We start from the raw sequence: 13000 nt of genomic DNA on the forward strand, positions 1-13000 counted from the left end.
TTCCATGAGAATGGAGTAGAGGCATCCAGAGGCATGTACATGAGGTAAAGGGTTAACATAATGGTCATTTGTAAACAACATGCTTACATAGATAACTTTTGTCCATGATTTTAAGTCGTAAATACGATGTTGACCCAGCTTTTTGAGTTCAGAATATTCTAAAAATTGTTTACAGTTTGATTTGAATTTTCCATTGAAATGACTTGTCAGATTAAATTACGTATATATAGGCTCTTGATAACAAATAATTCATTCCTATTTTATAGTAGGAATCCATGTTCAGACTTTGCAGTTGTGTTAAGATAAAATCACAGTGGAATTATTATTTTAAACGTTTTCATGGAATTACTAAGTACTCATTGACTTTGGATTAACACCACCATTATATTGTAATTATTATGACCTCATTCAGAGACATTCTAGATCACATCCTTGTAGTCCATCAGGACATTCAAGACTGCTGGAATTCTTTCTGAACATTCTTTACCTTTGGACATGTCATTTATGATTATTTGTATATTCAAGCATATTATTAGGCAGGTTTCAGTTATTTCCTGAATCTACTTTTGTCTCTTAGCTTTTTATGTACATGTAATGGTGTTTGCTTGAAAAATTAATAATTCTTGCCGAAGACCGAATTTAAATTGAGTTTGCTTTAACTTGGTAAATAAGCTTGAATCATGTTTTTAGACAGGTTATTTAACAAGTGAGATGTGTCCATACTAACAGGGTAATCCTACATGATTGGCTGAGCTTATTACTACTGGTAGACTTTTTTCATCCAGTTTCAATAGTTTGTAATTTGGTTGTTATCATGGACGAATTTCATTGTGAGTTGGAGCTGCACATAATAAGTATGGCTTTATCTTTGGAAAGATTATTTTTATTCAGAATGTAGTAAAATAGATAAAATCAACACGATATAAAAGTTCGTAGATAGCTTACAAAGCACATGTTCTTTCATTACTGCAAAAGCCTGCTTAATAAGTACTCAACAGTTATGTAAGGCAGATGATTGATATAAAGGCCACATAAGCTCTTGTTGTAAGAGTATATATGTTTATATAAGTAAAGGGAGAAAGTTAATACCAGTGTCTCTTGTAAGAGTGCTCGAGTTTTTGTATGAATGGGGGAAACTTAATACCATTGTGTTTTGCTGTACGAGTGTATGTGTTTATGTAAGAAAAAGATTTTAGTTGACTGTATTCATTATGGATTGTCTCAAGGATCAACTTAACATAGCTTGACCCTGCAGAAAATAAACTGGCCCTCCCAATCAAATTAAATAACATGTACTTTGGAAAATTTAACTAGCCCTATGGACCTGTCACTGTCAGTATTAACTGGACCTCTTCAAATTTCACAGATCCTGGTTTAGTGAGCCAACAGTTGTATTGATGTCTGTTGTGCATTTGCCAACATTTGCTATGTTCAGCTTCTGAAAAATCACTGGACCAATTTCAACCAAACTTAGCAGAGATTGTCCTGTCATAAAGGGATTTCAGATTTGAACTAATGAAGCTTATCCATCATTAAATAGGGTGAATGATTACCAAAAATTGACAAACCTTTAAACAAGTCCTAAACACTGCTAAACCGATTTTGACTATTTTGACAACTTGCTTAAATGATGGTGTGTGTGTGTGTGATTTGGATTTTTAATGTAGCTTTAAAAAAAATTAAGTCATGTTGCTACAATGTCTGCAATATGGCAGTTTATAGTGATGTTTAGCACTGGGGCAACATACCATAGACATGTAGCATGATGTCCACCCAGTCACATTATCCTGACGCCAGGCTGACTGGTCCAAACACTAATCTCTTAATGCTGAGTGTCTAGCAAGACAGCTGTTAGCTGTAGCTTTATTGAACATAGATCACATCACGATTCATTTAGGCCTAGCTAGACACCATGTCTTTTGGTTAAAATCCTATGTTGATTTAGTACATGTAGCAATAACAATATTTGCAAGATGGCCACCATGGCAATCATATTGGAAGCCAGATTGGCACTTTTCGTTTAGGACAAAAGAGACATCGTAAGAAATCTTGTAGTGTAAAATGCATGTACCAGCAAATATCATGTGTCATTCAAGCAGAGTAGTAATAGCAAGATTTCCAAGACAGCATCATTTCCAAGACACCATTTTCATATAAGACCAGCTAGACCTCATGAGAAGCCTTCTTGTAAAAGCTTGATGTTGATAGGAGGAGTAGCAATATAAGATTTTCAAGATGGCTGACATTTTGGCCATATTGAAAATAAATCAGCACCATTTTCATTGAGGAACGGCTAGGTATCACAAAAAGTCTTGTTGTGAAAATCCAATGTTGATATGACCATCCAATCAGGAAGAGTAGTGATAGCAAGATTTTTAAGATGGTTGCTTAATGGTTGCTGTGTCAGCCATATTAAATGCCTGAGTGGCACCATTTTTATGTAGGATCATTTCATTTCAGCCATATTGGAAATCAGATCAGTGCCATTTCAAGTTAGGACCAACTAGACATCATAAGTAGTATTGTAGTGAAACCTGCAGTTGATGTGACCAATTAATCAGTTGTAGCAATAAAACGAATGTTCAAGACAGCCATTGTAACAGCCATATTCTATGTCTCACCATTTTCATTTGGAATCGACAGCATGATGAATGTGTGTGTAAAGTTTCATTGCAATCCTGCCATTAATTTAGAAGTAGAAATAACAAACTTGTGCTAATGGACAGATGGATGATGGACATCTGGTCTATGACCAGTAGAGCTACATGTACTCATCTAAAAAGTCAGTGACATTATGACCATGTGATATAACCGAGGGCTGTAAATCACATGTGATCATTTCAGCCGCTGAAGAAGACTCGCACAAGAATCATGTAATAATATACAGTTATGGGTTTGTTGATTTCCATTCATTGTTTTATTGACCTGTGAAATGTGCAATTGTTAGACATGTTTTTGAGGCAAATATCTGCATTTTAGAGGTATTAAAGCAATTAGTGAAACAACAACCTTTAGGTGTTTTAACTTGGAGAGAATAATCTACAAATTTCCTTACATGAGTACAGTATGTTATTTTCTTGGGACTCAAATTGTTGTGAGGAAACTTCTGTGTTGTATTACTGTTGAGCATCTGTGACCTGTTAAGCAAATCAGAATTCAGCATAATTTGTTTGAAAGGTATGATTTCTAAACTCGCACCCAACTGTAACATGGTAATTCTGGATCGGCAAGCACATTGTGTACTTATAAATTTAGGTTAACTTACTCTATCAGCCAAACAGTGTAACCATTTTTCTTCTGGTGCATTGTAGAATAGCAGATCTAGGTAAACATATTGAGTGCACATTGCTTAGTATGTTGTTTCATGTTTAGGTTCTGCCAATGTTAGTACAATGTAAAATCAAGTAACTCGGTATAAATGCATCTTTGTGAGTACAGCAGTAACTGACTAAAAGTAGGTCACTCTGGCCCATATTTGTGTTTCAGCTGCTGAAGTTCTGTCTTCAGCTTGTCACACTAATTCTTGGCAGGATTTTTCATTGTGTTTGGGTGCATCTTGGTGAGTCAGGGTAGTGGTGGGCATTAATTAATATTCCATTGACGAATTTCTGTTGATCAATTATGTCTGCATTTTCTGAGAAATTTGCAAGTGCTGTTTCTGCTACGGGTGTGCTATAAGTATTTTTAACATTACACAGCAAAAGTTTCACAAATGTTGGTTAAACTGGCCTCCTTTTGAGGGGGAGGGGAATATTGTGTTATATAGTTGATGGTAGAACTTAAATGTCAAAGTTTACTTTGGATGTCTCATTTACGAGTAGTTGAGAATAATAAATGATAGAAGGCAGATGACTGTTGTCCATTTCCTAAATGTTTACTGTTTTTTGTTGCAGATGGAGGCAATTGTAGAGAGAATGCAAGATGAGACAACAGGGGTATCAGTCAGAACTGTGAAGAGCTTCATGTCCAAAGTCCCCAGTGTCTTCACAGGTATGGTCATACTTATAAGAGCTCTTGGTAATGGCAGTAGAACTTGTGATCCAAACGTCACAAGTTTGGTACCACCCTGGCCATCCTGGTGTGCCCATGGGAAAGGCACTAAGCTCCCATTTCCTTGGCATGATATAGTCAATATGTGTTAAAAATGACATTAAAACCAAGAATAAAAATACTATTACTATTTTTTTGTATCTTTGTGATGTATAATCATGCCTGAGTTTAGAAAAAAATCTCCAGATATTGGTAACTTATCTAGTTCAACTTGAATCCGATCAGAGCTTCTAAATATCTTACATATCATCTGAAAATAATGTATGGAGATATGTGTAGGGTGTAAAGGAAGTTTTTAAAAATGCATTAATTTAAGAAGTAGAATACCATTTTGGTCAGAAATGTAAGAGTAATCATAGAAATCCCTTATTTTACCATTTCTACTGCAAACACACAAATGGATTAAAATGGCAAAATTTGCAAATATGATTAGCCTGTTTGTATCGGAAATAGAACAATACCTACACCATCATTATCTATGTCTGGTTGGGGGAAAATTTGGACAGAATAAAAAGACAAGCAAGGAGAAATCATTTGCCATTACCTTTCTTGCACAGCAATTTGTGCAGCTCTTGTTCATTATATATAAATTAAAAAAATTGCCAGTGAAATGAAATTGTTTTATACATATATTATGTCATGCCTGATGGGGATTAACAAAATAAATGTTTGAATATAATACAAAAACCTGTTGCTATTGCATAGCCAGTACATTTCCAGAAAGAAAATACCCCAAATATATGATGAGAACTCATCCTTCCATTAGGGTGAACTAGAAGATTCTAGAACATGATATTGCCCTTGGTCTAATCTGTAAACATATTGCCCATGCACACTCATTCTTTTTTGCGTTGCAGCCATTATAGGCTGGTTAAATACTATGTCATAGAAAAATGACCTTCACATCATGTTTTTTATGATGCGGTTTGAGTTTTCTCTCTATGAGTGTCATTTTTTTATTGTGGTGGAATTAACCCTGATAATGGATTTTATCTTCTCAAATTGTACTCAATCAAAAGATTTTACTTTTTTGTGGCTATGTTTGCTATGGCCTTGCAAATATTTAGGTTCTTTGTCCACAGGTGTTAGTGTAACTATTATTATATTATTGAGAATTTATTTCTAGCATGGGTAGGTCTTAAGTAAATATCCTGATCCTTACAGAATTTGGTCTGTTTGACTCGTATTGATTCTGCTTATTGTTTTGCTGCAGTAATTAATATTCCTATTTGTCATTTTGTTTTTCATGTGATTTAATATCTGATAGTATTCCTGTTTATTAACCTTTTTATTAGCAATCTTGCCAAACTCTATTTTTCCTAAAATAGTCATTTCCAGTTCATGAATAAGGCTGGTCAGTATAATATATATTCAGTGGTTTTATTGTGTTGTCTTACCTAAATGTTCTTTGGGGACTCTTATCCATTCTGTTTATTGTTATTACAATAATAAATCATCACATTTCACATTTTCCTTTAATGTGACTCATGCTATTTTTATCTCAGAAAGGCAGGTCACAATCCAGTTTTCTCCTTATGTTTTGTTTTGCTGTAAAACACATAACATTCTCAGGTTAGCATTGCTTCGTTTTGGCATAATATCATCAGTGATTGTTTTAATTCTTGAAGACAACACCTAGGAAAGTCCATGCAAATGCATTTATACATTAAATCATTGAATAAATTTTGTTTTACAGCATTTTCTTTTAGCAGTGGCTTAACATTCATACAAAAAGGCAGAGAGGGAGTTCCCCCTCTTCCCCACTGTGTGGGAGCAGCACCATCTGCTCACACACAGCTCAGCATGTTGGCTGAAAGTGAGTTGCACTCCCCAAGGGGGGGAGCAGCACTCTTTCAGTTACCTGGGCTTGTCAGTTTTGGGATCAAGCCAGCAGGTAAGGGGAGAGCTCAAAATCTGGGAAAGGGTCTTCCTACAGGTCTGAGTACCATATTTACCATATATTTTGGGACACATATTTGTTTGGACATCATAAAATAGATTTTTAACTAATTTTCTTTGTGCACTGTATGTTCTGGGACACCATTATTTTTTAGTCATAAGTTGTGGGACACATAATAAATTATTCAAAAATACATGTCGGAAAATGCACTCCAGCTGAAATTTTATTTTAAAAAATAAAAAAATATATACTTATATAAAACTCTTTAATCCATTGCAGCACCATCTCAACACAACCCTTCTCATGCACACGAATGATCCATTCTTTTGGTGCATGAATATTTGTTCATGCCATGAAAAATTATTGTTGGAGGCTGCACATCTCCTGAAGCAGAAACTGCAAGGACTAAAGTCATATTTTTAAAATCTGCACCAGTTGTGCTAATTCTCAAATGGAGACTGACTAATCAAAACCAAAACACTTTTATCTAAAAAATTATTTTCCTCCAAATATTGGACCAAAATATTTTTTATTTCTTGCTTCATTAATGAAGCCTTTGCCTCAAACATCATATTTTCTGACACGCTGAAGCGATTCATAATTTTTCGATGAGTCTAACTATTCCGGAGTAGGATTTGAAATAAAGAGCTTTACTTTAAACAACATTTTAAAAGCTTGCTGGTTTCACTATAGATTTAAAAATGTGAAATAATACCTGAGATTTAGGAAATTCTATAAAAAAAAGTGAATTGAAATTTCAAAACCAAGTTTTCTGAAATATTTTAGAGAAATTCATATCCTGGATGAGCCCCCAGTTTTCTGTTATCAGTCTATGCTCTTAAAATAAGTAACAGAAAAGAGTGAAAAGCAAAAGCGGTGTTAAATTCAACAAATAATTTATTTCCCTAGAATACAAAGCTAAAATAAAAAGAGAACTTACTGTATTACAAATTAAATCCCAATATAATACTTGAATTTCGAGTAAAAGTCGAAATAATTTAAAGTTCTGATTAAAGTTTAGTGGAAATCCAAACAATGTCCAACGCTGAAAATGTTGATGTACCTGCAGCAGCCTTAATTGTGTTGTTGTACCAACAGCCATTTGCTGAAACACAGTAATAGAATTCCATGTTTGAATTCAACATAAATCCCAGTAAATGTCTGTTTTCCAGAACATTATTTTTTAATAAGCACTATGTATTTCCAGAGAAAATTCACTTGAACAATTTGAGAAAATAAATTACAGCCAAGTGAACTACAGGACACAACAGTGATACAAATTGATTCTGCTAGATCTTAAGTATGAATGGATAATCGTTCCAGTAACAAGATTATATAGTCTTCCACTTTACCTCAGGTCGCAATGAACAATTTCTAATTAAAAAAATCACTTAATGGAAAGTAATCATCTAGAAAGTTCTTAATGTTTACAAAATAAAGTGTTAGGTATTATTAAAAGTCTGTTACTAAAATTATAATTTATAAACTAGACAATGTATGGTACGCCAGGTTAATCATAGGGGAATTGCAATAACCTAGACCCTGACCCAAATAATACTTTATTAATAATGATCCTGATATTAAACTCATACACATAGAAAATATTTTGGCTATGTGTTAGTTGTTTACAGAATAAAATGAAATAATCAATAATTCAGGTCAGGTGGAAAATAAACTTGATCTTGGACAAGGTTAAGATCAACATACAATGCTACATTACAGTAGCATGTAATGAAACAAAAAAATAATTAAACAAATCTAACAATGCAAATCAAATATACTTGACAACAAAAGTGCTAATTGCTTGGTATCAGGCAGGGACAACTCACTTTGGTGCATTGGTATACACCCAAGTGATTTTTGTATGGATTGGATCATATTTGCAATGTGTGCATATTCACGTCAGTCTTGAAGACATTCCAGGTACAGTTCCTGATGTTGTGATCATGCACATTTTTGTAGATCACTTAATAGGATTAAGCAACTGAAATACACGAACTGTAAGTGGTTTGCTCCATTGGCCACTCTTAAAGGTTATTCTTGTCTAGATGCATGATGTAAATTGTTGGTGGTCAGTTGGTCATACCTGTCTGCATTGGGGTTGTTGACACAAGTGTATCTGTGACTTGACATTGATATTCCAGCATGAAATGATCTCTAAATAAAAAGATGATTGATGTCAGTGAGCAATTCCAGCTCAATTTTGGTTTTGGACATGCAGGTTATGAAGCACTGCAATGATTTTTGTTTTATTGGGATAAATTGTTTACAGCAGATTACATGAGTTGTGTTTGGCACCTCTTTGCTCACCAATTTTGTGACATTAATCATGGACTTTTCATCATTGGACAGGCTTTGCTCTTTATCATTGGAAGGACTATGCCCTTAAGTGAAAGCTTTTTCACAAATCCACAGTGAGTGGCTGTGGAGAATTATGAATGTTATCAACAGTCATAGGGGCCCCGAGTGGTCTAAAGCTCCCACCATTCCAGATCACTGCCATCTCACCTCTGTCTGCATTGGTTTGAGTCCAAGGCTCGGCTAGCGTGTGTACATGGGAAAGCCTGCCGGTAGCTTCTCGTGGGTCGGTGGTCCTTCCCTGGGTTTTCCAGGGTTCTTCCTCCACCAATTATACTGGCTGACATGTATAGCCTATCTTGTGCTGAAAAATGGCGTTAAACCCTAGAACAACAACAACAACGACAGTCATAATTATGCATGCTTGTGATTAAACTGCTGTTGAATCCATTTTGCCATCTGAGATGAAATACCTCAACTGTGTTTAGAGGGCTAGCATGATAAAGGACTGGCTACTCTCCTTTGCCATCACATCAGACTGCTATGTAACAAATCCCACATGAGATTTATTCAGCAATTTGCACAGTTCGAATAATATTAGTCACATCTGTCTTTGTTAACAGAGCTCGGCACAGAGCTTTGTTCTGAAATATTTAAGCATTCAAAATCCAAATAGATGATAAACAGGACTTTTATCTTTTATTATTGTACTGCAGTAAATTTGACTCTGTTTTTACCATGCTCTGGCATGTTTGTGTGCTTTGGTTTTTCACTGATACCACCACAGTAGAAGTCATGGTTGGTGAGCAGTTGTTGGGTGTTAAATACATGCATGCAACATCTGCATGAATATTTATTTCCCTTGTTCTTGCTGTATTGGTTAAGCAACCAGGCATAGTGCTATGTCAATTCTGATTTTTTCATTTCACTCAGCAGCATCAAATAAGTCCAGGTTTGTCTGTGTTGTCCATAGGGAGATAGTGCCAGCAGATTAAAGCCTTAGACATAACTGAATACATTAGCAGTGATACTTAGGTCAAGTGTTTCAAATTTATTTCATTGTAACTTTAGTAACCTGTAAATGCAATTCATTATCTCCAAAGCTGAGTTAAGCCAAGTGTTGCTGGTATTTTTTGGCAAATCTTGGTCATCACTGGCTGGATAAAATGCAGACAAAACTGCCATTCAAAACATCTGTTGTCAAAATTTTGTAACACTGTTATGATTCCAGGAATCATATATGTGAGCATTTTTGCCTTATTTAAATTTGAATTCTGGTACTTTAGAATGCTGTGTTTTTGCACAAAGATACTCAGCAACTTCAGAAGCGATAGCATATGCAGGACAATGATAGTTTTGTTCATACTTATCTAATACCACAAGGATGTCGGCTTTTCTTGCACCTCTGCAAATAGTTTTTGGCTTTGCACCATCATTTTATATGTAATTGTTGCTACTGTTTTTGTTGTTGCTGCTGCAGTGATAAGCAGTGGTGGTGGTGGATTCAGTAATTCACGCATGTTTGCCTTTCATTTATCTCAATGATTCATGTATTTCTGCCTTTCTTATACAACTTGGTATGTAGAATCCATGCTGCCAAATGAGTTGTTTTAGCTGTGATACAGTAGGCATGTTTATACTGAAGAGAGGATGAGGCATCTTTCTAATTGCAAAATATTGTCAATGGCTTGTTTTATTTTTGGTATTTTATCAGGATCAGAAACTGCAGCTGCTTCAGTCCTGTTTATTATTTCATTTATTTCTGTTTCGTTGGATTTTTGTTGTTGTATCAGCCTGTGCTTGTGCAGCCAGAGGTGTTTGTGCATTTGGTTTTTTTGTGTGTGCTTTATAGTATTCATGAACAGATCCATAAGGCTGGTAAAGTTGATTATGTGGTTTGACCCAGATTTAGCATGTAAGGCAAGATCAAGCCACTAAACCATCGCATAACACCTTCATGTGTGTTTCACAGTACTCATAATGGCATGTTCTGCAAAAGAGATTATATTTTTCAAGGCCGACAGCTTTGCATTTGTTGCACCCAAATGCCATGGAGCTTCCTATATATACATATGAGCATTTTATCAAATTGGTAGAAACACTGTTACATTTCTTGTTTTATTCTGTTATAAGCCTCTAGCAGTATTTTATGGAAAATCCCATAGTGTCTGCTGTTGGCAGAACTAACAGAAAGGAGTAAATCAGCCCTTATCAAATGATTAAGTACACCTATTACAGGGTACTCATAGTGAAATTCCTTGTGGGTGTTAAATAAAACTTCCACTTTGAGAAGGAAGTCCTGATTAGTAACCTCACATGATCCATCACTGGGCATGGCACCAACATGAATTTTGTCCTGCTGTTGTACATACCCAGTAATGTCAAACGTCTTGTAAATTTCATCAACAATTTAGGATGGTTTAAATTAAATTTGATGATAGTATTTACCAATTTTCTCATACTTAAGCTGTCTCTTTTCTGCATCATGCCATATTGCTTTATTGAAACAAATACTGTTGATTGATGAGTTCAGATACCATTCTTATATTTATGGCATTTGTTTAATTAGCTTGCACTTGAATATCTTTGTCACTGACTTCATCTTATTCCTAGGCCTTCAGAGATGTGTCATTATGAGTTTGCTTTGTGATGGTCTCCTCTGATGACACACTCCATTGCTGGGTGCTTCAGCTTATAGCTTGCCACATTCTTCATAAAAATATTTTGGAGGATAGTCTGTCAGGAAAAGGGAAGATAGTCATAATGAAATGGTCTCTACACCAATCAATAGTGGATTTATTGTTCCAACTTTGGGGGACACCGTAGGTTGACTTCTTTGAAAGTTAAAGAGTAAGTTCTCCTTTTTCATTCTGCCATTGTAAACCACAGGACTTGTGCAGTGGACACATTCAGCTGAAAGTGGCATTGATTGGTTACTTATGCCTTCCCATCCTTCAGGATCATCCCACTGGTACTTCACAAATAAGGAACTCCACTGCTCAGTTCTGCTTTGTTAGCTCCTCTGTGGCCCCAGTGATCATGGTTGAATGATCTTCTTATCTTGCTGGGGGACCATCACAGGACATCACCCCAGAGGAGGACCTCTTATCATGGCACAGGTTCTCTCCCACACAGTAACCCAAGATTTTCTTATTTTTCTCATTTGGCTGATCTCAAATCATCTCATCAAGTTGCCAAGTTCATTATTCAGTGTGTTACATATTTATGGTCTTAAATGGAAAAGAACAAAGAAAAACAAGTTTTGTAAACTTCAAAAAATAATTTATTTCCCTGGAATACAATGTGAAAATTTTGAAACACTTACAGTACTGTGACTTAAATCTCAGATAGTCCTAAAAGTTCTATCACAAGTCCAGAAGTATGAAGTATAAAGTATTCAATGAGTTCCAGTGGTGATCTGAATGAATTCCAATTAATGATGCAGTATTGCATAAGGAAATAGTTGCATCATCCTGTAACATGGAATATTTTCAGCAAAAGATGATGCAATACTAATGACATGGAAAGTTTTAGTTTTATATGGTTAAAGTTTTGAAAATTTGCTCCAAAACTATTACATATATTTTCAGGTTACAGACACTACAGTTTTTTGTAGTATCCATAACCATGTTTTGTCCATCAGGAAATTTGTAATGAAAAATATATCCATGACTTTTATATTTTTTAAACCATACTTGCAGTATGTATAACCAAAAATAATAAAACTGTTGTATCTTTAAAATAGGAAAACTGTGAGTGGTTACCGACTCTTCAAAATTGTCCGCACCAGGTTCTATTGCAGTGGGTACTTCATAAAAAGAAATTAAGACTCCAAACTGACATTTCTTTTGTTTCTGCATCATTTTTAACTATAGTTTAACTTTTATATACGAAATTCAGTAAAATAATATGAAATCTTTCCTTATAATTACAGGCATAACTAGAAGAGGGTAACAAGAATATAAAAAAGCATATTTATATTGATATATCCACCAATAGTCTACCTTTACTTTTGAAAAATACATTAAAATTTGTGTCATTAAATTTTCTGTAAGAATACCAACAACAGTCTGTTCAACCAATATAAGGAAACACTAATATACTTTGTTTAAAAGTAAAATATTTTAAGTGCAACAGCAGAGCTATAAAAAAATGTCCATTTTGGGGGTGTATTCACAGGTGATGGAAAAAAAATGTAATTTTCAAAAAGAACTGAAACTTGGGAAATGCCCTCAGCATGCCATATCCCTATATGTTTCTGGGAAACATCTACTGCATGCCATACCCTCATATGTTTCTGGGAAATACCTACAGCATGCCACACCACCATATGTTTCTGGGAAACACCTACAGCATGCCATACCCCCATAACACCTACCCCCATATGTTTCTGGGAAACACCTACAGGTTGCCACCCCCCCCCACCACCCTGATATGTTTCTGGGAAACAACTACAGCTTGCCACCCCCCCACATGTTTCTGGGAAACACCTACAGCAAGCCACACCCCCATATGTTTCTGGACATAAATATTGTATTTTAGGCCACAACAGTGGCTTCTATGCTGATATAACATGTAAAAGCTGCAAAAGGGCCAAATAGTGATTTACCTGATAGTAAGTACAAACCTCTTTCATCCCCAATATGGAGCCATCTTAAAAATCTTGTTATTACAACTCTACTTGAACAGAAAATCATATTGATGTGGGGTTCTCACAGGAATATTTCTTGTGATGTCCAGTTGGTGTTAAAT

The 13000-nt window shown here is 35.2% G+C and overlaps 1 protein-coding gene across 6 annotated transcripts in view; it reads left to right on the forward strand.

Annotated features, from left to right (window-relative positions):
- The window catches only part of LOC149804709 (regulator of G protein signaling 7-like), a 294195-nt gene that overhangs the window by 58073 nt on the left and 223122 nt on the right, over window positions 1-13000 (forward strand). For all 6 annotated transcript variants that reach the window (XM_089943319.1, XM_089943310.1, XM_089943302.1 and 3 more), the window contains one exon: window positions 3894-3990. In XM_089943319.1, coding sequence (XP_089799445.1) covers window positions 3894-3990 — 97 coding nt within the window. The remainder of the gene's footprint in view (window positions 1-3893; window positions 3991-13000) is intronic.

The sequence above is a fragment of the Sinohyriopsis cumingii genome, chromosome 2 (assembly GCF_028554795.1).
Source record: "Sinohyriopsis cumingii isolate HCF-2022 chromosome 2, ASM2855479v2, whole genome shotgun sequence".
Taxonomy (NCBI): Eukaryota; Metazoa; Mollusca; class Bivalvia; order Unionida; family Unionidae; genus Sinohyriopsis; species Sinohyriopsis cumingii.